This window comes from Penicillium alfredii (assembly GCF_028826965.1).
Source record: "Penicillium alfredii strain IBT 34128 chromosome Unknown utg000010l_segment0_segment0, whole genome shotgun sequence".
In the NCBI taxonomy this organism is placed as follows: Eukaryota; Fungi; Ascomycota; class Eurotiomycetes; order Eurotiales; family Aspergillaceae; genus Penicillium; species Penicillium alfredii.
The window spans coordinates 1,749,082-1,771,959 of record NW_026622707.1 but is presented as its reverse complement, the minus strand read 5'-3'; the positions used below and the strand labels follow the sequence as shown (position 1 = coordinate 1,771,959).

The following is a 22,878-nucleotide window of genomic DNA, read 5'->3' as shown; positions in this document are numbered from 1 at the left end:
TGTTATTCATCTTACTGACGCCGTCATCACAGACAAGGATGTAAAGAGACTCATCCCGGAGATGTTCCAGAATTCGGACATCGCAACCGAAGATGAAATGGACCGATGATCATTGGACGAACGAAAAAATACATCATTTTCCGTGACTTTTTCCAAAGCCTTCTGACCGATTTTACAAACCCTCGAGCTTGGGGCATGACTGAAGACCGGGAGTCTGACGACGCGGCAATCACCAACGCCATAAGAGCCCGAGGAGACCATTTCCTTGCCCCAAAAAAAGCTGGAAGATGCCGAGGCGAGAGCATTTTCGTGACCTGGTCAGAAATCAGGCTATAATATTAAGGCTGCTTATGCAAATGGTTTATCTGCTCCTGGAAGACAAGAAAGGCCCGAAACTCTAGTATGTGATCTTTCTCTACGGCTATTTCGTGCGATACGAATCTTGACACAATTCTCTTAGCTTCCCCATAACAGGATGGAAGATGAAATACGTGGTCAACGGTGAACAATTCGCTAGTCGAGCAGACAGTGCCGTGACGGTTGGTTCGCGACAAGGCATACCCATCATCTCTTATACTAGCGTGAGTCAATCCCCAGATCATACTCATGGTTCTCTTCCTGATATGCAGCAGAGGTTCTAAGGACAGGCCTGAAGCCAATATCTCACAGAAACCTTGAGTGTGATGCTGGGACAGCTTGCTCAGAATCTTAGTATACCCGGCATAGGTTTGCAGGACCAGGAAGGCTTCGTGCTAGGAATTCATGGTTCCCATCTCCACATTGCCCGTGGGCATTTCACTGCCGATGCTATTTTTAGGGTTTGATCCCATGGATGCTCAAAGGAGGATATTTTTGAATTGAAATTCACGCGAGGCTACAATGTGTTTGTGAAGAAGGATTGGCTGGAATCTATGCGTGCCCTCGCCCGGTTGTTTCGCTACCTGATAAGTGACAATGCTAAAGTCGATACTATATAGACTCACACTCTGAAGGGTCTGATCAGCCCTTTTTTTTACTCTCATCTAGCTCTTGACTTGTGAGGTTGCTGAAGGCCGGCCGGCCTCATTAGTAAGTTCTACCAGGGGGCACGTCCGACCCCAGCCTTGGGTCACAGAACTGGGGCAGAGTATGTATATATATATATATATATATATTAAGTAGACCATAAAGACTGATACTCAACCCAAAAAGTCATTACAAATTCTGTGCGAATAAGTTAAGTATAAAAAGAGACTAATTAGGATCTAGAGAGGTGTACTATTTTATTTAAATATACAAATGAAGTAAAAAAAAATTGAGTGACGCAGGGATCGAACCTGCAATCTCTTGAGAATCAGAGCCGAAATCAAGCGCCTTACCATTAGGCCAGCCACCCCTTGTTAACGGACCAAAGTCGCAAAAATAACTCATATCAATAAAAGAAAAAGAAAAAGAAAAAAAAAAAAATTAGTATATCTATCTTGCCATTATAGGCTCATGGCACCAAATTCCCATGAATAAGTACCATAGTAAATGATAATGCTGGAGGTTTTAAAGCACACATGACACAAAAATATCTCCTTAAGGTTGAGGAAAAGCCCACGCCTCTCTAATGCAGGGGACATGATGCTGTCGTCGAGGAGGGAGGATTTCACTCAATGGTCTTCAGGACCTCCCAACACCATCAAAAGTGACCTTGTGCTTAGGGTGAAGGTGACCTTTTAAAATCCTCCACACTCAACCCATTCTCAAAAAAATTCTAGAATATAATATTCATGAAATTCTTGGTCCGAAACGAAACAGCAGCTTAGTCCGTCGTAACCTGCCAATAGTGGCCGAGGCAGGGTATGCACACTGCCGGTTTCCCCATTAAACACACGCACCAAAATTATTTACCACCTCGAAAACCCCCTTCCAGCGACCGAAAAAAATCAAAAAAGAGAGAATATAATGAGAAGAGCAAATTAAATTATTGAAACTAAAACAAAAAAAAAAAAAAAAAAAAACGACTGCTGTGTCGCGTGGACGATCCAAAGATTGAGAAGAGGAGTATAGTGGGCAGGCCACGGCCATCTCTGGTAAAAGGCAAGAAATGGGTTCTGAGCTAGCTTGTCCCACTCCTCGCCAGTTGCGACTTAATGTCCTACATAAGGGGGTATTTGTCCCACCCACAGGCCCGAGTTCGAGTCCAGCAACCACCACATTACGCTTATTCTTTTATTCTTATTTCTTATTCTTCTTTTCAACCCCGCATCATCGATGACTTCAGTTTTCTGGTAGCTCTTCATTACCTGGCGAAAAACAATCTCTATCGACCACCCCCACACTCACCATGTCGTCGGCTGCTTGTATCTTCTGCAAGATTGTCAAGGGTATGCTCATGCTACACCGAAACTAGCTCTCAATTCCCCTCCCTTGAAAACATGTCCTGTGGTCATACCGCCCGAGATACATCTGGTGAAGAGTGCTGTTGCTAATATAAACACACCCCCGTTGCACAACAGGTGATATCCCTTCCTTCAAGCTCTTCGAGAGCGACAAGGTCTTTGCTTTCCTGGATATCCAGCCGCTCAGCCGTGGCCATGCGGTGAGTTTCTCCCCCGGTTGTTTTCCCCGCACGGGCGCGTCCTCTCGGTCATTTCGATGCTGTGGTCGCCAATACACACTGGGTTATGTGGTGGCAGTATATTGGACCGCGATCAATGGAAAGAATCGAATTGAGATGAGCAATCAAAGCTGACAGCTTCGTTGAAAACAGCTCGTGATCCCCAAGTTCCATGGCGCAAAGCTCACCGATATTCCCGACGATGACCTGCTCGAGATCTTGGTACGTTCCCCATCAACCAGGGTGGATGGTTGTGGTTCGAGATGTGTGAAAGTGTGGAAGAAGAGAGAAAGAGAGAAAGAAAGAAGGTTATGTCCCGATCGACATGGGTCTACCTCGGCGCCCACAAGGTCCTTGGACTTGAACCTGTCGACAAATGACGGAGACGCTGGAAACTACATTCGAGAAGAGAAATTCATATGGCTAATGATTCTCCGCAGCCCGTGGCAAAGAAGATCGCCCTCGCGACCGGCGCCCAGGACTTCAATATCCTCCAGAACAACGGGCGCATTGCGCACCAGGTGGTTGACCACGTTCACTTCCACATGGTATGCTATCCCTCATTTCGACCTCCCTTTTTTTTATGCGGTGGTGGTTCCACAAGTTCTACTGTAGCTATGCTGACGCCCTAAGTAGATCCCCAAGCCCAACGAAAAGGAAGGTATGAGCATTGGTTGGCCTAACCAGGCTACTGATATGGACAAACTCAAGGCTCTGCACGAGGAGATCAAGGCGAAGATGTAAATCTGGTCTTTACTCGTGTGTCAATATCAATGGCATGTTTCTCTAGCGATACAAGTATCAATCGGTTAAGACTGAACCTGTCTGTCCCTGACGTAGTAGTGTTTGACCGGTGTCCGTGGGACATGCCTATGAATGTAGAATGTCAAATCTTTTGTTCTAAGTCGATCCTATATTCTCTAGCTGAGATTCGGAACAGAACCAATGCCGTATATACTACAACCCATACCTGGCCACATAGTTCGAGATCACAGACAGACACACCAAACCCCAGTGATCATGCAGTTGCTTCAGTGCTGGCCTTCTTTCCTGCCTTGTCATCTTTCTGCCCAGCACCCGGATAGAACTCGATCTTCCCGTTATCCTTGATCACATTGGTTCGGTCATACAGAGACCGAGCCCGGATATACGGGTCGAGCTCCCAGTATTGCTTGCGCAGCTGATCGACCAAACCGTTGCGCTTCTCCTGCGCAGCAGACGCAGCATCGGTCTCCTTCTTGAAGCTGGCGCGGATCCACTCCAGCGTAATGTCCTGGACTTGCTTGGCGAGCGCCTGGCGCTGGGTGATCAACTCGTCCCGGGATCCCGTGTCTTCCATTAGAGGGTTCTCCTTCTCCTTGACTTCCTCATACTTGTATTCCCAGTTCTCGTCGCCTTCGAGCTCCTTCATGATGCGGTCCGGGGGAATGAAGGCTTCGATATCTTCGCGGTTTTTGGTGAAGTGGATCTTGGCGGCCACTACGGGATCGAGCCAGCCCTTGATGATGCTCCAGATACCTGCAGACCGCGTTAGAAAAACCCGGAATTTGTGAGGGGTGAGTTACGGACTGGAGAAAATCCAAGGCGCTTTGTGGATGAGCACGGATCCTAAGGACTCGGGGTAATTGGCTTCGAAGCACTTGATCATAAATTTCACGGGGGTATAGTCCTGGTGGGAATCAGCACCGAACAAAAGACAACCCAAGGGAGAAACTTACCATGTTGGCCAATGCAAAGTCGGTCATATCGAAGATAATTGTCTTGTCGGGTTAGATGCGATTGTCAAACAAGCTGTAGGAGACTTACCGCCGTCTCAACGGGAGGCGCCAGCAACAAGCGCGCCGTCTCAATGGTGTAGACTGTAAACCGCTCCAGCGCCTCGACGTCCTGATCGGATGCGCGGTGTAGCCGCACGCGGACAACACAGATCGGACGGCCGAAGCGGTCGACGCCGTGCAGGAAACTCTTGCCCATGCGCATCTGGAACAAAAAGTCCTCGCCCTTCTTCTTCTCGGCCGGGTCGGAGCTCTTGGACTGCTTTAGAGCAAGGGCTTCGCCATTGGCCATGATATCGTCGTCGACATGCACGTCCTGTAACCGCCACCGCATCGTGGAGATAAACATGACCAGAGCCTTCTTGACATCCCACTTGCGTGCACGCAGGAACCGCAGCAGCAGAGCGTCCGGGTTGTCATGCTTCACCATGTTCCAAAAGGCGGTTCTGATCTCCTCCGGCGACAGGTCCATTAGGGCTTGTTGGAATTCCTTGGACTGGCCGTACTTGTCGTCTCCATCGGTGATGTTGATCGAGGCCAAGCTCGAGGCGATGCCGTCCTCTGACGCAACGCTCTTGGTGTCATCATCATCATCATTACCGCGACCCCAGAGCCCCCACCGGCGCTTGGACTTCTTCTTATCCTGAGTCGGGCTGGGGGGCGCAGCGTCGCCGGTGCCCTTGGCCTTGCCAGCGGGCTCGAGGCCGTCCAGATTCACCCCAAAGACCTTGAGGGCGAGGACCCAAAACTCCTGGAGCTTGACCTCTTGCTCAGGGGTGAGGTTCCCGATGGTGCCGGGGGCGGGTTCAGTGGGCATGGTCTTGAGAGTGTCGATGACTCCGAGGAACGGTTCTTGCGGAGGGGGGCACGAGGGAGAGATTGCGGACGAGTCTTGCTTGGAATTGAAGTATTTATCCTGGAGCCAAGCACTTCCGCCAACGGCCAACAGAGTGAATGTGATTGTCCAGAAAGAGGACGCCTTCTTCGGCTCTGTTGATGACGAGCAGGTGGAGTACGGTCGCGCGAGTGGATTGGACCGGGGAGCGTAGTCGGAGATGTGTCCCAGAGCACAGGGGGGTTTGGCCGAGGAGCAGAGGCGACGGCGAAGAAGCAGACAAGCACGCATGTGCAGGACTCAATCGACTGGGATAGTCCAGGCAAGAAGAAAGTTGAAAGGGGAATTGGGACGGAAGATCGGAGAAGGCGAGTGGATTCCCTCAAAATCACGATGACGGTGATCTGTGGGGAAGAGATCTTTCGAATGAATAGTAACAATTGCCTGTATCGCTCGATCTTGATTAGATCTACAACCCGCTGTCTCGGTCTACAGTCGATGTTTTATGGTCATAGTCTTTCCCTCGTGTGAGGTCCTCCAATGTCCGGGGGATCAGCGTCAACTGCCCAACCCACTTTGTTTCTTTAACCGAATCTTCCGTTTCGCAGTGCTCTTCTCGGCCCACCTTCGCGTCCCCACCGCGCTCGAACGGAATCCCCCACGACTCTCACAAGTCGCAATGGATGCGCCGGCCCCTCGATCCTCGTCGCGTCCGCGACCTTCCTCTCGGCCTACAACCCCTCTACGCCCCAGCTCGCGCTCGTCATTACGGGAGGCACATGGATATGGGAATAGCATCAGCAATGCAGGGTACACACAGCCCGCCATCAATACCTTGGAGCCACAATTCGCAGAGCTCGCCGACTCCATGGCGGACCTCGAGGCCAACTTCATGCATCTGCAATTGATGCACGAGAGCCTGACGCGGTTCAGTGAGAGCTTCGCCAGTTTTCTGTACGGGTTGAATATGAACGCCTTTTGTGTGGATTTCCCCGAGGTATGATCAGAGACGCGTCGACTGGGAATGACGTGCGACGATGCTAAAACAAACCACCACAGGCTCCGATCAACGACTCTTTCCGACAAGCCAAGCAGGCAGAGACAGAGAAAGGTATTGAGGGTCCCGTTTTCTCGTGGCGTGGGGTTGAGGGGCTGTTCGATGACGATGTTCGCTAACAACTTCCTCCAGAGGCGGAATCAGAACCCATGCGACCGGCAGATGAGGGCGAGATGACTTTCTTGTGAGTAAGATCTGCGGGTGAACAGCAGATCAGCAGATACCCGTCGCGAGCTCTGAGATTGACCGGTTGGCGCATTGCAGGACTACGGACACCTCCTTTGTCGAAAACCCACCGAGCACCGTCTCCTCCAAACCAACTTCCAAATACTCTGCGCCCTCACGAGCATCTTCACGAGGTACAGGTCGTGGCGCGGCGACCAGCCGGTACACCACCCGAGGCACTGCTCGCGGTGCTCGACCCAGCGCACTGCCTCGCGGGAGAGGAACGCGGTAAATAAGCAGTTACGCCGTGTCTTGTCTGTCAGTCATTGCGACACACATCAGCAGAAATACGGGAAACACCGCGCACTGTTTCTTGCGCCAGTCTACTCTCCAGGGAGTGACCTGGGATCCAGAAATCAGGATGGTGGCGCCATTTGGCGAACTGGATTCTTCTATCGGACGATTTGAGTAGCCCTAGTCGGTCGGCTGTTTGATTGTTTATGCCTATACCACGAAATATGCCTTTGGAATGATCATGAATAGAAATAACACTGTTTAGAATGGCCCGAGTAATACTGCCACCGTAGTCCCTTTCCAATCACCGAGTTCGTGCAACATCCCAAGCCCATAGAGGCATTCTCTATTTTGCGTATATAAAAAAACAAAAAAAAGAATCCTCGTTTCCGACCAAACTCCTGAGGTTGATGCGTGGTGATGGCATCGGGGAAGGAGCATCTCCGATTTCTCTTATCCGGCGGTCACTCGGTTTCAGGCGAAAAAAAGGACCGCCCGATGGCAAACCACCTCTCCGCCACGAAATCCGACTGCCAGGCACTTGGATCCAGCGCCATCTCATAGATAAGCATCTTTATTGTTTTGCTTTGCGTCATTGGGATTCTCGTGATTGACGGTGGGGCTATTGTTGGCCTGAGTGCATTCGACTGCCAACCCTTGAGTGAGGTCTATAGCTGCCACCCCCCACGGCCCTTGTGTATTGACTTGAATAACCATTGTGGGTTTCCCCCAACCTCTCGCGTTTATTGAGCTATTGTGTTGGAACAATACTGACAGTCAACCCCACAGTGCAATGCTGGCCCTATTCAGGGGGAGTCCTTGAGGCTATTGACGGCCTCATATTCTACGGCCATAAGTATCGTCACTCCCTCCTTGGACTTGTGGCTTTTCCCATCTACCATTTTTCTTCTTCTTTTTCTTCTTCTTCTCTGCATTAGAAGTCGGGAACTTCTATTGGCGTCTCGTGACTGCATCTTTCCATAGCATTGTGTCTTCTCAAGTCCTGATCCTGATCCTGCCCCTGTCTTTGTCTCTTATCTCTTTTCTTCTCGTCGTTGACCCTCTCCCACAATGGCGAATCTTGATTCCGCTCATCTTCTTTCCGAGGCCGCATTTGGCTGTGGTAAGTACTTGGTTTTCTTGTATAGTTGCGTGGCCGCTGGTTCTCTATAGTGCTGACTGCCCCGCTCATAGAACATCTTGCCGCAATCCTCAAGGATGGTCAAACTGCTGGCCAGTTCAAGGACCAATTCCGCAAGCTTGATGACTTGCTGGCTCCGTACTCCAAGACCGAGACGGTTGCCGTTCAGACCAGTGGACTCCGAACTGTGGAATCTTTGAAACCCAAGTACCACTGCTTGACTTGCTCCGAAGTCTGCTTGAACACCGAGCGAAAGGCTCACACCAAGACGACTAGACATCGGTTTTGTAAGTGGCCTCTTGTCTTTTGAGGACATGACGATCTATATCGCTAACACTCCACTGATACAGACATGGAATCCCGCAGCCGATTTGTTTTTTGTGAGGCTTGTGTGGATTTTGTCTACGACCATGGTCTGGAGAGACTGCGTGGCCCATCTGGTAAGCTTGAGAGCAATGGTCAGTCATCTAATACATGATTTTCCTGGACATATCCCCCGTTGGAAATGCAATTCCACTGACTTCCTTTAGACGGCAATGGGAAGTTGGTTGAGGACTCGGCCTCCGAGGTCTATGTCAAGAACAACGCGTACAGAAACCCCTGCTGCCGACGAGGTGCTCGGGGTGTGTGGAACATGGGACAGACCTGCTACCAGTCCGTGATCATGCAAGCGCTGCTTCACGAGCCGACTCTCAACGCGTATTTCCTGGCTGGGGGTCACGACGTTCACACCTGCCAGAACAGTTTCTGCATTGCCTGCGCAGCTGCCGATGTGTTCACGGATTTCAACAGCGGTGAAAAGACCGAAGCCGTCTCTGCTGCGACTCTTCTCTACTACGGATGGGATGCGTCCAAGGTATGTTTTCGTCTGATTTAGGCCACCTCAGGGAAATTCGCTAATCCAAACCAGGAAATGGCCGGCTACCGCCAGCAAGATGCCCATGAATACTTCCAGTTTTTGGTCAATGGACTGCACGCTTGCACCCCTGGTCATGCCGAGACCTACGACACCAAGTGCAACTGCTTCTTCCACCAGACCTTCTACGGCGAGCTCCGCAGCAGCGTGATGTGCCACAAGTGCGGCAAGACCACCAACACCTACGACCCGATGGCCGACCTGAGCCTTGACGTCCAGCTGCAGAACAAGAAGCGCAAGCTCGGCCGCTCCACCTCGACCCTCTCCTCGACCCCGACCCTCACTGGCTGCCTCGACAGCTTCACTGCTGTCGAGGACCTTCACGCCGACGCCGCCTACCACTGCGAGAAGTGCGGCAACACCCCCCAGCGGGCATCGAAGCGGCTGCAGATCCGCAAGTTGCCCGTTGTCTTGTGCATGCAGCTGAAGGTTCGTTGCATTAGACCCTGTCTTTTGTTTGCAGCTGTTTTTTTTTTTTTTTTTTTTTTTGGAATGTTCTTCTAACCCTTTTTCTTTTTCTTTGGCTTGATAGCGCTACGAGCACAACTCCGCGGCCTCCGAGAAGTTGGAGTGCCACATTGACTTCCCCTTGACCCTGAACATGCTACCCTACACCGTGAAGAAGGACAGGGAGCGCATCGACATGTCCAAATACATGTACGACTTGTCCACGGTCGTGGTGCACCAGGGCACCATGGACACGGGGCATTACTATGCCTACACGCGCTTGGGGGGAGACAAGGTACGTGCAACGATTTTGTTATTCTTTTCTCACCTTCATTTGACTTTGCTTGGCATTTGCTCTCTAAACGAAGACGACAATGTGCTAATTCGTATTCTTGTTCTTCTCTTATAGTGGGTTTTGATGGATGACAATAAAGTCACCGTCGCCAGCGTCGCCGACGTCCTGCGCCAGGACGCGTACTTGCTGTTCTACAGCATCCGGTCGGTCGACTCGCGGGGTGGTCTTTGAAAAGACCGGTGTGATGGGGGTGAATGCGAATGATCATGTGCATATCTGCGGCTAGAGCTTATCGTAGATACTCGTTTTAACTCGGCGGGTGTTTGTTTTTTTTTTCATTCATTTCATTTCACTTGCTTCTCTTTTCTTTTGGCTCTCTTTTAGGTTGCAGGGTGTACATAAACATTGTTAGGTCTGGTATGGAACCGGTAGTAGCATTCGGGGTCTTGTTCTGCGTCGGCGGAGTAGTAGTGGTCTTGTAGAAAGATCCTCGTGGACAGTTCGCGTGCTACTATGTAGTCCGATGCCTCGGGGCATATCTACGATCAAGACATGTACGCTGGCAACCTGTCGAGTGCCACGTCTACATGTTTATATCCCGATGAGCGAGAAAGCATCGAGCAAAGACAAAGCATGCCCGATAGCCCACACCCATTGCTCAAGTGTCATGCCATGCCAATCTAGGCGCATGTCAAGAAAGAACACAAATCCCAGAGAACAGATTCCGTCATTGAAATTGGGTAAGAAACAAAGGATGAGTATCATCCTCGTTTTTCGAGATTCTTCACACACAACAACCCCAAGTCCTCCCCCTCTCGTCCATTTGAGCGAGCAACCATGTCTCCTCCAACAAAAAGAAAAAATTTTTGAGCCGCCACGAGGGAAAAGAGAAAAACGTAAAGCACATATAAAAGAAATGGCGCAATTCATTTCCCGACGTTTTTGAAACATTCATCCACCCTGGACGCTAACGCATTGTCGAGAGCGTCGGTGGCTCGTAAATGGATCGTGGACGCGAACGGATCGAGGAGGGAGGAAGGTGGACATGGTTTTTTTTTGATTTTTGGTTTCTTTAGCGGTACTATTGGGAAAAGTTGAATGGTTAGTATATTTCTTGTGATCGATGTGATAGTTCGTTCCAGCGTCGAATATCCCGGTGTAGATTCTTCGATATGGCGGAGGGCGAAAGCGAGTCATCGAATGGACTAACCTTGTTGAAACCGATGTCCTGGGACTTCTCACGGAAGCACTGACGGCAGATGTTCATCTGTGACACAACCCATGTTAGCCACCATATTCAATTTCGCCAATTATGACAGCACTCCAAGGAAAGAAGAGAGTTTCCATACCCCGTACTTGCGGATCAGACCGGCGCGGTGCGAGCAGACACGGCTGAAATCGAGCGAATGTATTAGCGCAAGCCATTCGGTGCAATTGTGTGTATCCCAATTCCAACATCCAATTGTCCCTCGCCAAACTGCGAATTCGATATCTTCTCGGAGAAATTTTGAAAGGAGAGGGGTTTCATCAGGGGTCAACACACCAGCCACGGGAGCCCTTGCCGAACCTATGCAAAGCACACCAGTCAGTTCGCGATCTTTTTGTATCTCACAGTGGTTTCCGGAACGACTTACTTGCGGGGCCGGCTGTACCAAACGGACTCGTGAGTCATCTTGAGAGGTTGGAGGATAAACCTGGGAGTTGACGGGTGGTTGTTGGACGGAGGTCGCTGGCGCTGGGCGTTGAAGAACGAAAGGCGAAGGTTAGGGTTGAAATTCCGTGTGTGTGTCCCCCCAATTGGGGAGGCGCTCGGGCCAACTCGCTTGGTGCGGGCTAAGCTGCTTTTGGGGGGGTCATGTGATATATCTTGACAGATCAATGCCTTGCTGCCTTAGCACTATATTGTCGCCTTATCGCCTGTATGCCGTGACACCTTGATCCCCATGGGCAGTGCTTCGGCATTCCTTCCTGTCTTTTTCTCTTTTTCTCCGCTTCGTGCTGGATGGACATGGCCCGTGATACTCTTGCATGCAGGTTGGATTTTAGTGTGCGGAGTGAGCCCAACCCTATTCGGGTCCCTCGATTGCGACCGGCGCAGATCCCTTCACTCGATGGGAACTCTTTGCGATGCCTACCGAATCCCTCGGCGCCGTTGATCGCAGGGCCGATCACATCTCTCTCGATAGACAGACGAGAGGGTCATCCCCGCAGTCAGGATCACGGCACATGGACGGTGATGACCTCGGCGATCGCCGGACTGCATTGACCAGGCTCTCGTTACTGCCACAGATGCTCTCATATGATCTCCTACAGCCTAGATAGGGTCCAGAGCGAACCCGGTGGATGTGACATCAACAGGCATCGACACCATGCGGAGATCACCAAAGCCAATCTTGGAAGTCCTTTGCGACAAACCAAAAGGACGATGTCTAGGCAAGGGCTGTGCCGTCTACAGAGAAACCAACTCTCCCTATCTCGACTACTGTGTCCGATCTCAGGATACTCGTTGAGATTGCCTCGAAAGGAGTGACAGGATTAAGCATGCCGACTATCGTCCTACTTAAATCCAATCATCGGGTCAGCCATGATTTGCTTCGCGTATGGATTGACTGACCGCCGTAGTTATGCGGGGATGCATTAATTCATGCACGGCGTGCCAAAAGTCCTGGGCTCATGCTGATCGCGCGGGAAGAACCAACGCTCTAACGAGGGCTATTGGATGCGGGACACCAGGTCCACGTCGAGTTGCGGATGGCGCGGTGCCGGACTCCCGACTTGCAAGGCTGGATTCCTCGAGTTGGCAATATCACTCGAGTTTGAATAATACCGGTAGGGATTATTGTGATGGTGAGGCTGATACTACGGATCCAGGCTTTTTGAGGTCTTCGAATCTGACTGTTATTCTTGGCTCGGGATACAATATAGATCCTGAACCATAATACACACATGAAGGAATGAGTCATAGTGACAGCTTCCAAAGTTGCCTAGAAAGAGATCAAAAGACCGGGTTGTATATTCCGCATAAAAAAAAAGTGCGTGGGCCCAAGTGCGTGGGCTGAATCGGCATCCCAGCCTCCGTGGTCCAGAGCTCCCGGAACACCGCGGATGCCGATGCACTGGCCAATTGTTGCAGCTATTCTCGCAGATCATTCGCTAATGCTGCCTTATGGTGTGTCACTGCTGATCTTAGGACTCCTTGCAGCATCTCGTACGTGGGACAAGAATCTGGAGTATGGAGAGCATAGTAGGACAGCCCGTGGGTGCCTTGGCCATGGCGCAATTTGCACAGCTTGAGGCTGTGGTCTAATACGACAGGGAATACGCGCGTATATCTATGAGTCTATAGACTGGACAATCGATCCCGAACTATAGGATTTCTCGTGAGGGGTCGATATTTTAGGGTTAACCTGGCAGGGTCGGAAATCCCCACGGCTTTACTCTCGGGGATAACATCATCTTGCATTTCGGATTACTTCACAGGGTATAAACCAAACCAGTTGTGCCTAGACACGAGAGTTCAGTTGGCCGTTTTGCCATGCACCCACGACCGAATTTTTGGGTTCGTCGCAAATTCCCTAATTTGGCTGTCATATTTTCTTACGGAGACGGGAGGATCGGGTTTGTCAAGGACTATGAACCCACACCCAGCACATACAGTACAGTAGAATATAACTCTAAAAAACTCAACACGGGTCGGAGGACAGATCAAGCGAGGCCGAGAAGACAGGGATTGGCAGTTGGGGCGATTCCGGGGCCCGAGATTGCTGGCAGCTGACACGAGGGGCCAACATCGCCATTACAAGGGAGTATATTTGCTGTGCAGTAAATCGGTGTGTGATATCCAGTACTTCTCTGGTCGCTGATGGCGGGAGCCCGATCCCAGAGAATTATTAACGGCAAGGCTGAGAACCGGGAAAGGTGTAAGAACCAGTCGATATCAGTCTGGGAGGCCTTGAATTTTGGGCCTGTAATTTGTCCGATAAACCCATGTGAGATGCTAACTAAATCCATGGGATAACTAGCATATCCAATAAGAACAAGAATATCTCTTTTTCTTTTCTTTTTTTTTTAAAAAAAAAGGTTTATAAAAAAAAAAGAAAGAAAAAGATAATTATTATTTCAGGCAGCGTTGCGGTGAGACCAACAACCAAACCGGGCAGCGATCGACTACGTCATGAAATCCCAGCTTGTTAGGTGCTTGGCACGGCTCACTCGATCCGACTAGGTGTGGGAGTAGGCGAAAATCAGGGTGCTTTTTTTTTATACCCTCCATTTTATACTGGATCCTGCCAAGTTTGATCGGGTCCCGAGACTCCCGAAATGAACAACTTATTTCTTTCTCGGAAATTAAGAAAGGGGAAATATCGCCAAGCCTGGGATCCATTTTGTAGTCCGTAATGCAATGCATAGTGCCAGATCGAGGCTCGCGACGCTCGCAAAAGGACTGCCTATACAGGATAACATGTCAGACCAGCCACTTGGAAATAGAAAGATAATAAAACATAAAATACTAAATATGAATATTGAATATTGAAATATAATATAATACTAATAATACTAATAATATAATAATATAATAAATGCAAATACAATGGCAGTGACAGGAACGGATGTTTCCACGCACTCTCGGCGTTCTTATTCCCGCCCTGTCCGAAGCATTGGAAATCACCGCCGGCGAGCGTTTTTATTTTTTATTTTTTATTTTTAATTCTACAGAAAATCTTTTTTTTATTTTACCAGGTTATCTGCGCCGTTGCTTCGTTCCTTATTCTCTTATTAATTCCCTTTCAGCTGCCCCAGAGCTCTGCCCTTCTTATAGACCGCGCTCCCCTCCCCAACTGTCGGTATACTTCCCTCAGCCCTACAGCTTTCCTCCTCACCACAACCCACCCAGCAAACGCCTAAGTCGTCCACGGGTCGTTTACACTGAAATACAGCTTGAAACCTGATTTCAGGAAAAAAAAAACTTTTCTTTTCTTAAAAAAGAAAGAGGAACAGGCGGGTCGCATCCCGGGTTTGAGCATCGTTACGTCACGATTCGCGAGAGCTCTCGACCGTGACACACTTGCAGGAGGCTCTGGGCTCTTTCAACTCTCTCGTAACTACACCTAGACACATCTCGGAGTAGTTGAAAAGAACGAGCTTTGTGACATTCCCTTTTTTTTTTCACTGCCCGATGCGGCCGATAGTGACTCGCGCTGCTCTTGCAGCCGTTTTCTTGGTCGCGTCGCTTGCGACCGCACTTCCTCATGGCGACGATGAGCATATGGATATGGACATGGACATGCATATGAACCATGGGGCCGAGACATCGTCGACAACACCCCAGCCGACTGCCTCTGCACCTGCGGCTACCAGCTCGCCCATGAGCTATTTCGTTTATGAGAAGCACTCGGGGACGATCATGGCGCATATTGCCTTGATGGTCGTGGGCTGGTGCTTTGTCCTTCCTGCTGGTGAGTGAAGCTGAAGCTGGCGCAAGAATCGCAGCGCAGAGAAATTGGACCAGACAAGGCTGATTATCTTTTTTTTGTCTGGCGACAGCCGTCATGCTTAGCATTGGGCGCTCGCGATTCGCGCTTCCGGCCCAGTTTTTGTTCCTGGTGTCCAATGCCCTTGGATTGCTTCTGGGAATTATCTATAATAGTCAGACGCCAGACCTCTACCCAAACAATGCCCACCACAAGATTGGCTGGATTGCGACGTGGGTGGTCAGCGCGCAAGTAATCCTGGCCTTGATCTTTGCCTACGCAGGGCGCGGCGAGTCGGATACGACTTCGTATGAACGAGCTGCATTCCTGCCCGTGTCGACGGTCGAGCATGATAACCAGTACTCGGCGGGTTCGCTGCACGACTACCGTTGGTCTAGAGACAGCGGGCAGGGGACGGAGAGCAACCCGTCTTCGATCCACAGCCCTGGATCCCCGTCCTGCGAGTCGCCCGCCGAATACGATGGATTTGGAAAGCCCGAGGAGGACCTGTCCACCAAGCCCACCGGCTCGCGCGGCTGGTTCCAGAGCACGTTTGTCGACCAGTTCCTGTCCAAGCGCGTGCCGGGGATAGTGTCGAGCCGGGTGCTGAGGATCTTCAATGGAGTGTATAATGCCATTGACCGCATCATCTTGCCGTTCGGGTTTATCGCTATTGCAACCGGTGGCGTGACCTACGGCGGCATTATGAGGGGCAAGGAGATCTTCAATGGTCTTGCGCATTTCATCAAAGGCGGCATTTTCTTCTGGTATGGTATTTTGACGCTCGGCCGCTTTATTGGGTGCTGGGCCGATCTCGGTTGGGCTTGGAACCGCAAGCCGTCCGCGTCGATTGTGGGCAAGTGGAAGGCCAAAGTGCCGTCGGGCGAGTTCGTCGAGTCCTTCGTCATCTGGCTGTATGGTGTGACCAATGTTTTCCTGGAGCACTTGTCGAACGCGGGTGGTGCGTGGTCGACCACTGATCTCGAGCATGCCTCGATCTCCGTCATGTTCTTTGGCGGTGGACTGGTAAGTGACTGGTTTTGTGTTATTGGAGAGTTCGTTGAGGATGCTGGTTGCTAACAATTGGTTGTTCAAATATAGGCCGGCATGCTCTTCGAATCCACCCGCATCCGCGACTGGCTGAACAGCACCGTCCTGCAGACGCCGACTCACCGCACCTCGGATGATTCATGGCAACCGCCCCAGTCGCAGCGCGTGCCCTCAACCCGATGCCAGCCCTTATTATCTTGCTCCTGGGCATGATGATGGGCTCGCACCACCAGGACAGCATGGTCTCGACCATGGTACACAAGCAGTGGGGCAACATGTTGGTTGGATTTGCCCTGGCGCGCGGCATGACCTACGTGCTGCTGTTCCTCAAGCCACCGACCTCCTACCTACCGGCTCGTCCCCCGACCGAGATCGTGTCCGCCTTCTGTCTGATCGCGGGAGGTCTGGTTTTCATGCTGAGTGTAAGTGGAATCTGCCTTGGTACTGTGTACTTGATGGTAAATACTAACATCTTTCATAGACTCGCAATGTCATCCAGGCTATGGAGTACTACAAGGTGGACGCTATGTTCACCTTCACCGTGGGCATGGGCTTGACAGCCTTCGTCATGGCCTATGAAATCCTGATGATTGCCCTAAAAGCGTGGACTGTCAAGCGCGAGCACCGCCCGCTCAACTTCCGCTTCCTTTGAACAGCCAGCTCTCTTGATATTTCCCCCCTATTGATACCCACTCTCTGCTCTTGGTGTGATTTGATTCCGATATTTGAACATATGGAGTCATGTTTGATTTTTGTTGATTTTTGTTGTTTCTGGGGGGGTTGAGCCATCGCGAGAGAATCTCCCGATAGCTCTGGTGTTGATCCATGGGATTGGTTTCATTGGAATGTTGAAGATGTTCAAATGTTTTGCTGTGGATTAATTTGGTGGTAATTACTGGCTGGGATTGAAAATCCTATGCATATGCAGTACAGATGTGAGGGGTGGCTCTGAGAAACGAATATAATGTTCAGCTAGCTAAATTTCCACTATACTAATAGTCTCTTCTATAGCACCGACTTGAGTTGTATCCCGCAGTCCCGTCTGCTCGGAAATAAGACCCTAATCCCGATGTCTAAGTGCCGAGTATCGAGCGTCTGCCGCGTCCAGGGTATACATCCCCAGCCCAGAAAAGCCCGGTATACAACACTATGCGCTGTTTTCACGAGGGCGGAATGGTAACATGAATGGCACACAACGGCTACTATCAACTGCATTGGCGTCAAGGAATAAAACTGTCACACATTCTGTACTTCTTCACCCAGCCGTCCACGCGGCCGAGCGGATATCCACCAAGTGGGTCGCATAGGATGGAGGGGCAGGATTTTTTGAGAATTGTTAATACAATTAGCCGACGTGATTGGGCCCGGCAAGGCTGCAAAACCGTACAGAATAATTGGGACGGTATGCCCATTACTCGCGGCGAGCTCTTTTATAGGGTCGTTGTGTCCTCGGTAACTCTTATGTGATAATTGACCTACTTACACTTTTCCTTCTCTGCTACATTTTCCAAGGATTTACCTTACCACAACTTTCATATCGACATGGCTTCCAACCCCCCTGGTGCCTGCTGTGCCTCTGGCTTCAAGCATGAGGGTACTCCTGTCGGCGAGGTGAAGAACATTGACGGAGGTGAGTGCGAGTCCTGCGGATCAATTGACAAGGCAATATGAAGGGAATATCATCGATATTATTAAAGACTATGGATGTTCCGAATAGTGTTCGGCTAAGTATACAACTGGAAAATAGTCAACACCTACGTCGTCTACCCCAAAGACAACAAAACCCCCGACAAGGCTGTCCTCTTCCTAACCGACGTCTTCGGCATCTTCCCCAACGCCCAGCTGCTCGCCGACGAGTTCGCCAGCAATGGCTACCTGACCATCATCCCGGATCTGTTCCGGGGCGACCAGATCAAGGTTGCCGACATGGACAGCGGCAAGGTGAACCTCCCCTCGTGGATCTCCAACCACCAGCCTGCGGTCGTGGAGCCCGTCGTGGAATCGAGTATCAAGTATCTTCGTGAGACCCTGGGTGTGAAGAAGATTGGTGCTGTTGGGTATTGCTTCGGAGCCAAGGTATGGTTATCTTCTTTTTCGGCCTTGTTGTTGTCCACAATTGGACTGACTGACTCCCTGGTAGTATGTCTGCCGGTACCTGCAACCCGGCCAGATTGACGTTGGCTACTCGGCGCATCCCTCGTTCGTCACTCATGAGCTGCTTGGTGCTATCCAAGGCCCGTTTTCCATTGCTGCTGCTGGTGAGTTGAAGTTTCCTGTAGAAAGAAAGAAGAATCCGAAACTGATATTCTTCCTTTTTTTTTTCCCTCGATAGAAATCGACCAAATCTTCACCACCCAGCTCCGCCATGAGTCCGAGGATACTCTGATCAAAACTGGCCAGCCCTGGCAGATCAACCTCTTCGGCGGAGTCAAGCATGGGTTCGCTGTGCGCGGCGACCTGAACGACAACAAACAGAAGTTTGCCAAGGAGCAGGCGTTCTATCAGGCTGTTCTGTGGTTCAACCAGTTCCTGTAGATTATCTCTCTGTGTTGGTAATGAGAATTGAGGACATGTTCAGCAATTCATAGCAATGGATGATCAACTGAAATTCATCTTGGGAAAATATTCCACATTTTGTAGATGGCCACGTGACACTGTGCCTGGAGAGCGGAGCGGAGCCCCGGGATCTACGAACTCCTCGCTGTCTCTCTCTCTCTCTCCATCTTTGCTTTTTCTTCTTATATTCAGTGGCCTCTACGGCTGGCTTGGGTCAGCATTTTTTTTTTCTTTTGTTGACTTTATATACACTCTGTGTATTGTATTATATACTCTTCATCTGGTTTGGACTAGCCACCTAGATCGCGTGAGTTATCCCTGGGCCTAACGGGGCCAGCGGTCTTCAGGGCCCGGTTCGCGCAACCGCAACGCTGGTAGACTGACGACTCATCATTACAGCCATTGGCCCTGTGGATTATTCTGTTGTGCCTTGACACGCCCCCTTCTATTGCATTTTGCTCGGCGCCTTGTCCCCCGACTGTCTTGCATCTCCACCTCCTTTCCTCGACTCTCGTCCATCGCGGAAGACCTGAGCCAGCAAGATCCTTTCCAACAAACCCTGTTTCCAATCGCATCCTCTAGTTGTCCACAAAAACACTCTGACCCCAGACTGCGCAAAACACCATGGCAACTCCGGCCGCGCTGCCCCCACTCCCCTTCAACCCGGGTCGGGTGCGAACCTACCTTGTCCGACTGCCGCTGTTTACCCGGCTGGTGCTTGTAGTGATTCTGGCGTTCTGGCTGCTCGAGTTGCAGACGCTGTGGAGCGTGGTGCAGTGGGGGGCGTTGATTCCAAATGAGATTGGCATCGGGACCAGTATGTCTGATCCTCGGATTCATCCGACAGAATCGAAGACTAGAATCAGACACGGAATGCTAACAGATCCGATGAAAATTAGTGTACCGACTCAACACTTACCCGTTCATCCACTCCGGTTTCTTTCACGCCCTGTTGAACGCCCTGGCACTGACACCCTTGATTGAGCGCTTCGAGGCGGAGCATGGGACTTTGACTGCCGTGGCTCTGTTCATCGGTCGTGAGTACTTCTCTGGATCTTCTCGGCACCGATATTGTCGAGCGGCGCAAGTGTGGTGTGGTCTTGCTAACGTGTCTGGGGTAGCCCTTTCGACTTTCCCCGCTGGACTCTACATCCTGGTTGAGAAGGTTCTTCTGCACAGAAACACTCCCGTGGTCGGGTCGAGGTGAGCTTGCCGTTATTTATGTGTTACCGGTGCCAATGGTTCTAACGATGGTTGAAGCGTCTGGGTGTTTTTGCTGCTGGGGTCCGAGGCCATCAAGACGTACAAGTCCAACCCCTCTTTCAGGTAAAACTGCTGGTATGAATGCTTTTGAGCTTTCTCTAACGATCTTTTAGTCTCGGCCCGTACAAGATTCCCACGTGGACCTCGCCTTTGTTCGCCTGTGTCTTTGTTTCTCTCCTCGTGTCGAACGTGAGCTTCCTCGGTCACCTCTGCGCGATCACCATCGGCTACTTCTGTGAGTTTCCCATCAATGGAGTGTGGTTATTTGAGAATTGTTGCTGACTTCCGTGACTAGTCGGACTCGGGTGGATGAAGGTGTTCATGCCCCCTGAAAAAATCCTGCGCTGGATCGAGGGCAAACTGAACCTCCTCGGACGACTGCCACACTACGTCTCTGTCGACCAAAAGACCTACGGTCGATATGGCGTTCTTCCCACCTCTAACCCGGCCGGCGTTAGCGGTAGCCAAACGCCCATGAGTTACCTGGGATCCAGCCAACGCCTGGGCTCCTGAAAAATCCAGCGCCCACTGACATTCTTTCTTTTCTACGTTTCCTGTGTATATTTTTCTTTTTCTTTCTGTCTTTGTTTGATCATAATCTTCGGGTTGCAGGGTCGGGGGAGCATTAGCATAGCGAGAGTACATCCAATTCTGCGTGGTTGGTCTCTGTCGTCCAGCGTAAATATTCCCCATCTCCAACGCATCAACAACCCCGAGCTTTCTCGAACCTCCATAGAAGAGAGCTGCAGACAGCCCAATCACCCAATTCAATTGACGGGGTCGCTGGAGTGGGGGGAACACATTCCCAGATGGTTATCAAGCCATGGCGTTGAAATGTGAGTTATCATGACCCCCGGATCGGCCAACTAGGGCACTATTTCGCATTCTCCCCGGACCAACAACCTGGAGAGACTACATCAAGAACTAACCGCAAGGGAAATGTCAGCCGCGATCCGCAACCTGCGGAATAATCCGAAACTCCTCTTCGTCCGCCTTCCGAACTTCCTCTCCTTCCTCTGCATCGTTGTCGGCGTCGTCTGGCTGCTTCTCCTGCCGCTGAACGACTACTCGCGGAAAACCTACATCTCCGAGAACGCGCTCCTCCCGGGACAGGTCCATGCGTATTTCTCGGGCAGCGAGCAGAATGTCTTCCGTGGCTATAAGCAAGAACTCGACGGGTTGTTGAATGAGGGGCGCGAGAGGGGTGGGCAGAAGGACGATGCGGAAGTGACCTCGACGTATGTGTCCGCGAATAAGTGAGAGTGGTTGTGGCAATAGAACATTTGCTGATAGACGATCAGGGTTTCGGGCAAAGTACAGTCGATCTTCCTGGCTGTGGGACTGAAGATTGCCACGCAGAAATACGAATATACCTCGGCGGGTATCACGCACCAAGGGGAGAATGTCTATGCTATCATTCATGCGCCGCGCGGAGATGCCACTGAGGCAATTGTGCTGGTTGCTCCATGGAAGACCGCCGACGACGAATTGAACCTGAACGGCGTGACCCTTGCTCTGACTCTGGCTCGGTACTTCAAGCGTGAGTCTTGACTGGTCCTTTCATTTTAGTACAGCTAGATTGCTAACACTGGAGGTGGCAGGCTGGTCATTGTGGTCCAAGGATATCATTTTCTTGATTACGCCCGACAGCAAATCTGGCACGCAGGCATGGATTGACGCTTACCATGACATGCACCCCGAGTCCGTTCAACCGCTTCCCTTGAAAAGTGGTGCATTGCAAGGTGCCCTGGTGATCGAGTACCCATTCGACCACCACTTCAACACGCTCCACATAGTATATGATGGTGTGAACGGCCAGCTGCCTAATTTGGATCTCTTCAACACGGCGGTGTCTATTGCCGGCGGCCAGATGGGCATTGGCTCCAATTTGCAGGAGATGTGGGAGCACAAGGACAGCTACGAGCACCGCCTGCAGACTATTTTCCGTGGCATGACCAAGCAAGGCCTCGGCTACGCCACTGGCGCTCACAGTAGCTTCATGCCGTACCACATTGACGCCATCACCCTGCAGCCCAAGGGCCATGGGTGGGAGGATGAAATGGCGCTGGGCCGTACTATCGAGAGTATTTGCCGCAGTTTGAATAACTTGCTGGAGCACCTGCACCAGAGCTTTTTCTTTTACTTGCTCATGCAGTCCAACCGCTTCGTTAGCATTGGGACCTATCTGCCGAGTGCCATGCTGATTGCTGGGAATTTCACTATCATGGCCATTGCATTGTGGTTGCGCACTGGTTACTATTTGGAAAATAAGCCAAAGGCTGCGGCTCAACCCAAGGACAAGAAGAAGTCCGTCGAGCCTACAGCGCAAGCTAAAGGAAATGGCGTCGAGGAGCGACACTTGGCCCTGCCACTTACGCTGGTTGTCGGGCTACACTTGCTCGGCCTGGTCCCGCTCTGGATGTTCAACACGCTGTTTCACCAGGTGAGCTTCGGATGTCTTCAGAACAGGCGACTCGGAATGCATTGCTAACGTATGTATTTCTAGTACTTCACAATGGCCACCTACATCTTCGTCGTCGTCGACATTGTCCTCCCCCTCCTCCTCGCCGCCCTCCTCTCCAACGGCCTCGGCCCCTTCGCACCCATCATTCCCCAGCAATACCTCCTGATCAAATCCTTTTCCCTGTTACTATTGGGCCTCTCCCTCTCCACGCTCGCTACGCTCAACTTCTCCCTCTCCTTCATGATCGGCCTTCTGTGTGCGCCGCTCTGCTTCATCACCCGTCTCCGCACCTCTTCCGCGCCCCTGCGGTGTAGTGTCTCGGGCCTCGGGCTGGTGTTGCTGAATTTGTTGTCGCCGCCGACGGTTCTGTTGGGAGTTTGTTGGTATACCGGCGTGTCGGTGGAGACGGTGCTGACGCAGGCTGCGTTCGGGTGGGATGTCTGGGGCATGTGGACGCAGGTTGTTGTTTGGTGTGTGTGGTGGCCGGCTTGGTTGATTGGGTGTGTGTTGTTGGGCTCGTCGATGTTTTGAGAGCTTGTATGCAGATACCTAGCAGACGAGTATA

General features: G+C 51.1%; 9 protein-coding genes across 9 annotated transcripts; 7 read left to right on the top strand and 2 right to left on the bottom strand.

The window, feature by feature from the left end:
- Positions 1 to 2,260: 2,260 nt before the first annotated feature.
- NUU61_008230 (HIT family protein) lies at positions 2,261 to 3,328 on the top strand (the record flags this gene model as incomplete). The annotated part of the gene is made up of 5 exons (XM_056658755.1): positions 2,261 to 2,351; positions 2,484 to 2,566; positions 2,738 to 2,806; positions 3,025 to 3,132; positions 3,221 to 3,328. Coding segments are annotated over 5 exons (459 nt in total), but the record flags the coding sequence as incomplete, so codon positions are not given.
- Positions 3,329 to 3,602: 274 nt separating this feature from the next.
- NUU61_008229 (CRAL-TRIO domain-containing protein) lies at positions 3,603 to 5,485 on the bottom strand (the record flags this gene model as incomplete). The annotated part of the gene is made up of 4 exons (XM_056658754.1): positions 3,603 to 4,102; positions 4,154 to 4,253; positions 4,303 to 4,344; positions 4,391 to 5,485. 4 exons carry the CDS (start codon positions 5,483 to 5,485, stop codon positions 3,603 to 3,605), a joined length of 1,737 nt encoding a protein of 578 aa, XP_056509047.1.
- A 388-nt stretch (positions 5,486 to 5,873) lies between these two features.
- NUU61_008228 (DASH complex subunit DAM1) lies at positions 5,874 to 6,708 on the top strand (the record flags this gene model as incomplete). Its single annotated transcript, XM_056658753.1, has 4 exons — positions 5,874 to 6,191; positions 6,254 to 6,305; positions 6,384 to 6,435; positions 6,516 to 6,708. The coding sequence occupies 4 exons, from the start codon at positions 5,874 to 5,876 to the stop codon at positions 6,706 to 6,708; spliced, it is 615 nt and encodes a 204-aa protein (XP_056509046.1).
- A 1,073-nt stretch (positions 6,709 to 7,781) lies between these two features.
- Positions 7,782 to 9,740, top strand: NUU61_008227 (uncharacterized protein; the record flags this gene model as incomplete). Its single annotated transcript, XM_056658752.1, has 7 exons — positions 7,782 to 7,833; positions 7,884 to 8,138; positions 8,202 to 8,309; positions 8,382 to 8,707; positions 8,762 to 9,196; positions 9,300 to 9,509; positions 9,624 to 9,740. The coding sequence occupies 7 exons, from the start codon at positions 7,782 to 7,784 to the stop codon at positions 9,738 to 9,740; spliced, it is 1,503 nt and encodes a 500-aa protein (XP_056509045.1).
- Positions 9,741 to 10,611: 871 nt separating this feature from the next.
- On the bottom strand, positions 10,612 to 11,181 carry NUU61_008226 (40S ribosomal protein uS14; the record flags this gene model as incomplete). The annotated part of the gene is made up of 4 exons (XM_056658751.1): positions 10,612 to 10,776; positions 10,859 to 10,901; positions 11,053 to 11,076; positions 11,144 to 11,181. 4 exons carry the CDS (start codon positions 11,179 to 11,181, stop codon positions 10,612 to 10,614), a joined length of 270 nt encoding a protein of 89 aa, XP_056509044.1.
- Positions 11,182 to 14,685: 3,504 nt separating this feature from the next.
- On the top strand, positions 14,686 to 16,682 carry NUU61_008225 (Ytp1 family protein; the record flags this gene model as incomplete). Its single annotated transcript, XM_056658750.1, has 5 exons — positions 14,686 to 14,965; positions 15,054 to 16,006; positions 16,082 to 16,195; positions 16,264 to 16,452; positions 16,512 to 16,682. 5 exons carry the CDS (start codon positions 14,686 to 14,688, stop codon positions 16,680 to 16,682), a joined length of 1,707 nt encoding a protein of 568 aa, XP_056509043.1.
- Positions 16,683 to 17,572: 890 nt separating this feature from the next.
- NUU61_008224 (dienelactone hydrolase family protein) lies at positions 17,573 to 18,565 on the top strand (the record flags this gene model as incomplete). The annotated part of the gene is made up of 4 exons (XM_056658749.1): positions 17,573 to 17,660; positions 17,778 to 18,106; positions 18,171 to 18,288; positions 18,363 to 18,565. The coding sequence occupies 4 exons, from the start codon at positions 17,573 to 17,575 to the stop codon at positions 18,563 to 18,565; spliced, it is 738 nt and encodes a 245-aa protein (XP_056509042.1).
- A 645-nt stretch (positions 18,566 to 19,210) lies between these two features.
- Positions 19,211 to 20,362, top strand: rbd2 (rhomboid protease family protein RBD2; the record flags this gene model as incomplete). Its single annotated transcript, XM_056658748.1, has 6 exons — positions 19,211 to 19,403; positions 19,486 to 19,623; positions 19,708 to 19,789; positions 19,847 to 19,912; positions 19,963 to 20,084; positions 20,145 to 20,362. 6 exons carry the CDS (start codon positions 19,211 to 19,213, stop codon positions 20,360 to 20,362), a joined length of 819 nt encoding a protein of 272 aa, XP_056509041.1.
- A 426-nt stretch (positions 20,363 to 20,788) lies between these two features.
- On the top strand, positions 20,789 to 22,844 carry NUU61_008222 (GPI-anchored transamidase subunit GAA1; the record flags this gene model as incomplete). Its single annotated transcript, XM_056658747.1, has 4 exons — positions 20,789 to 21,087; positions 21,151 to 21,389; positions 21,451 to 22,292; positions 22,356 to 22,844. 4 exons carry the CDS (start codon positions 20,789 to 20,791, stop codon positions 22,842 to 22,844), a joined length of 1,869 nt encoding a protein of 622 aa, XP_056509040.1.
- Between the last annotated feature and the right edge of the window lie 34 nt (positions 22,845 to 22,878).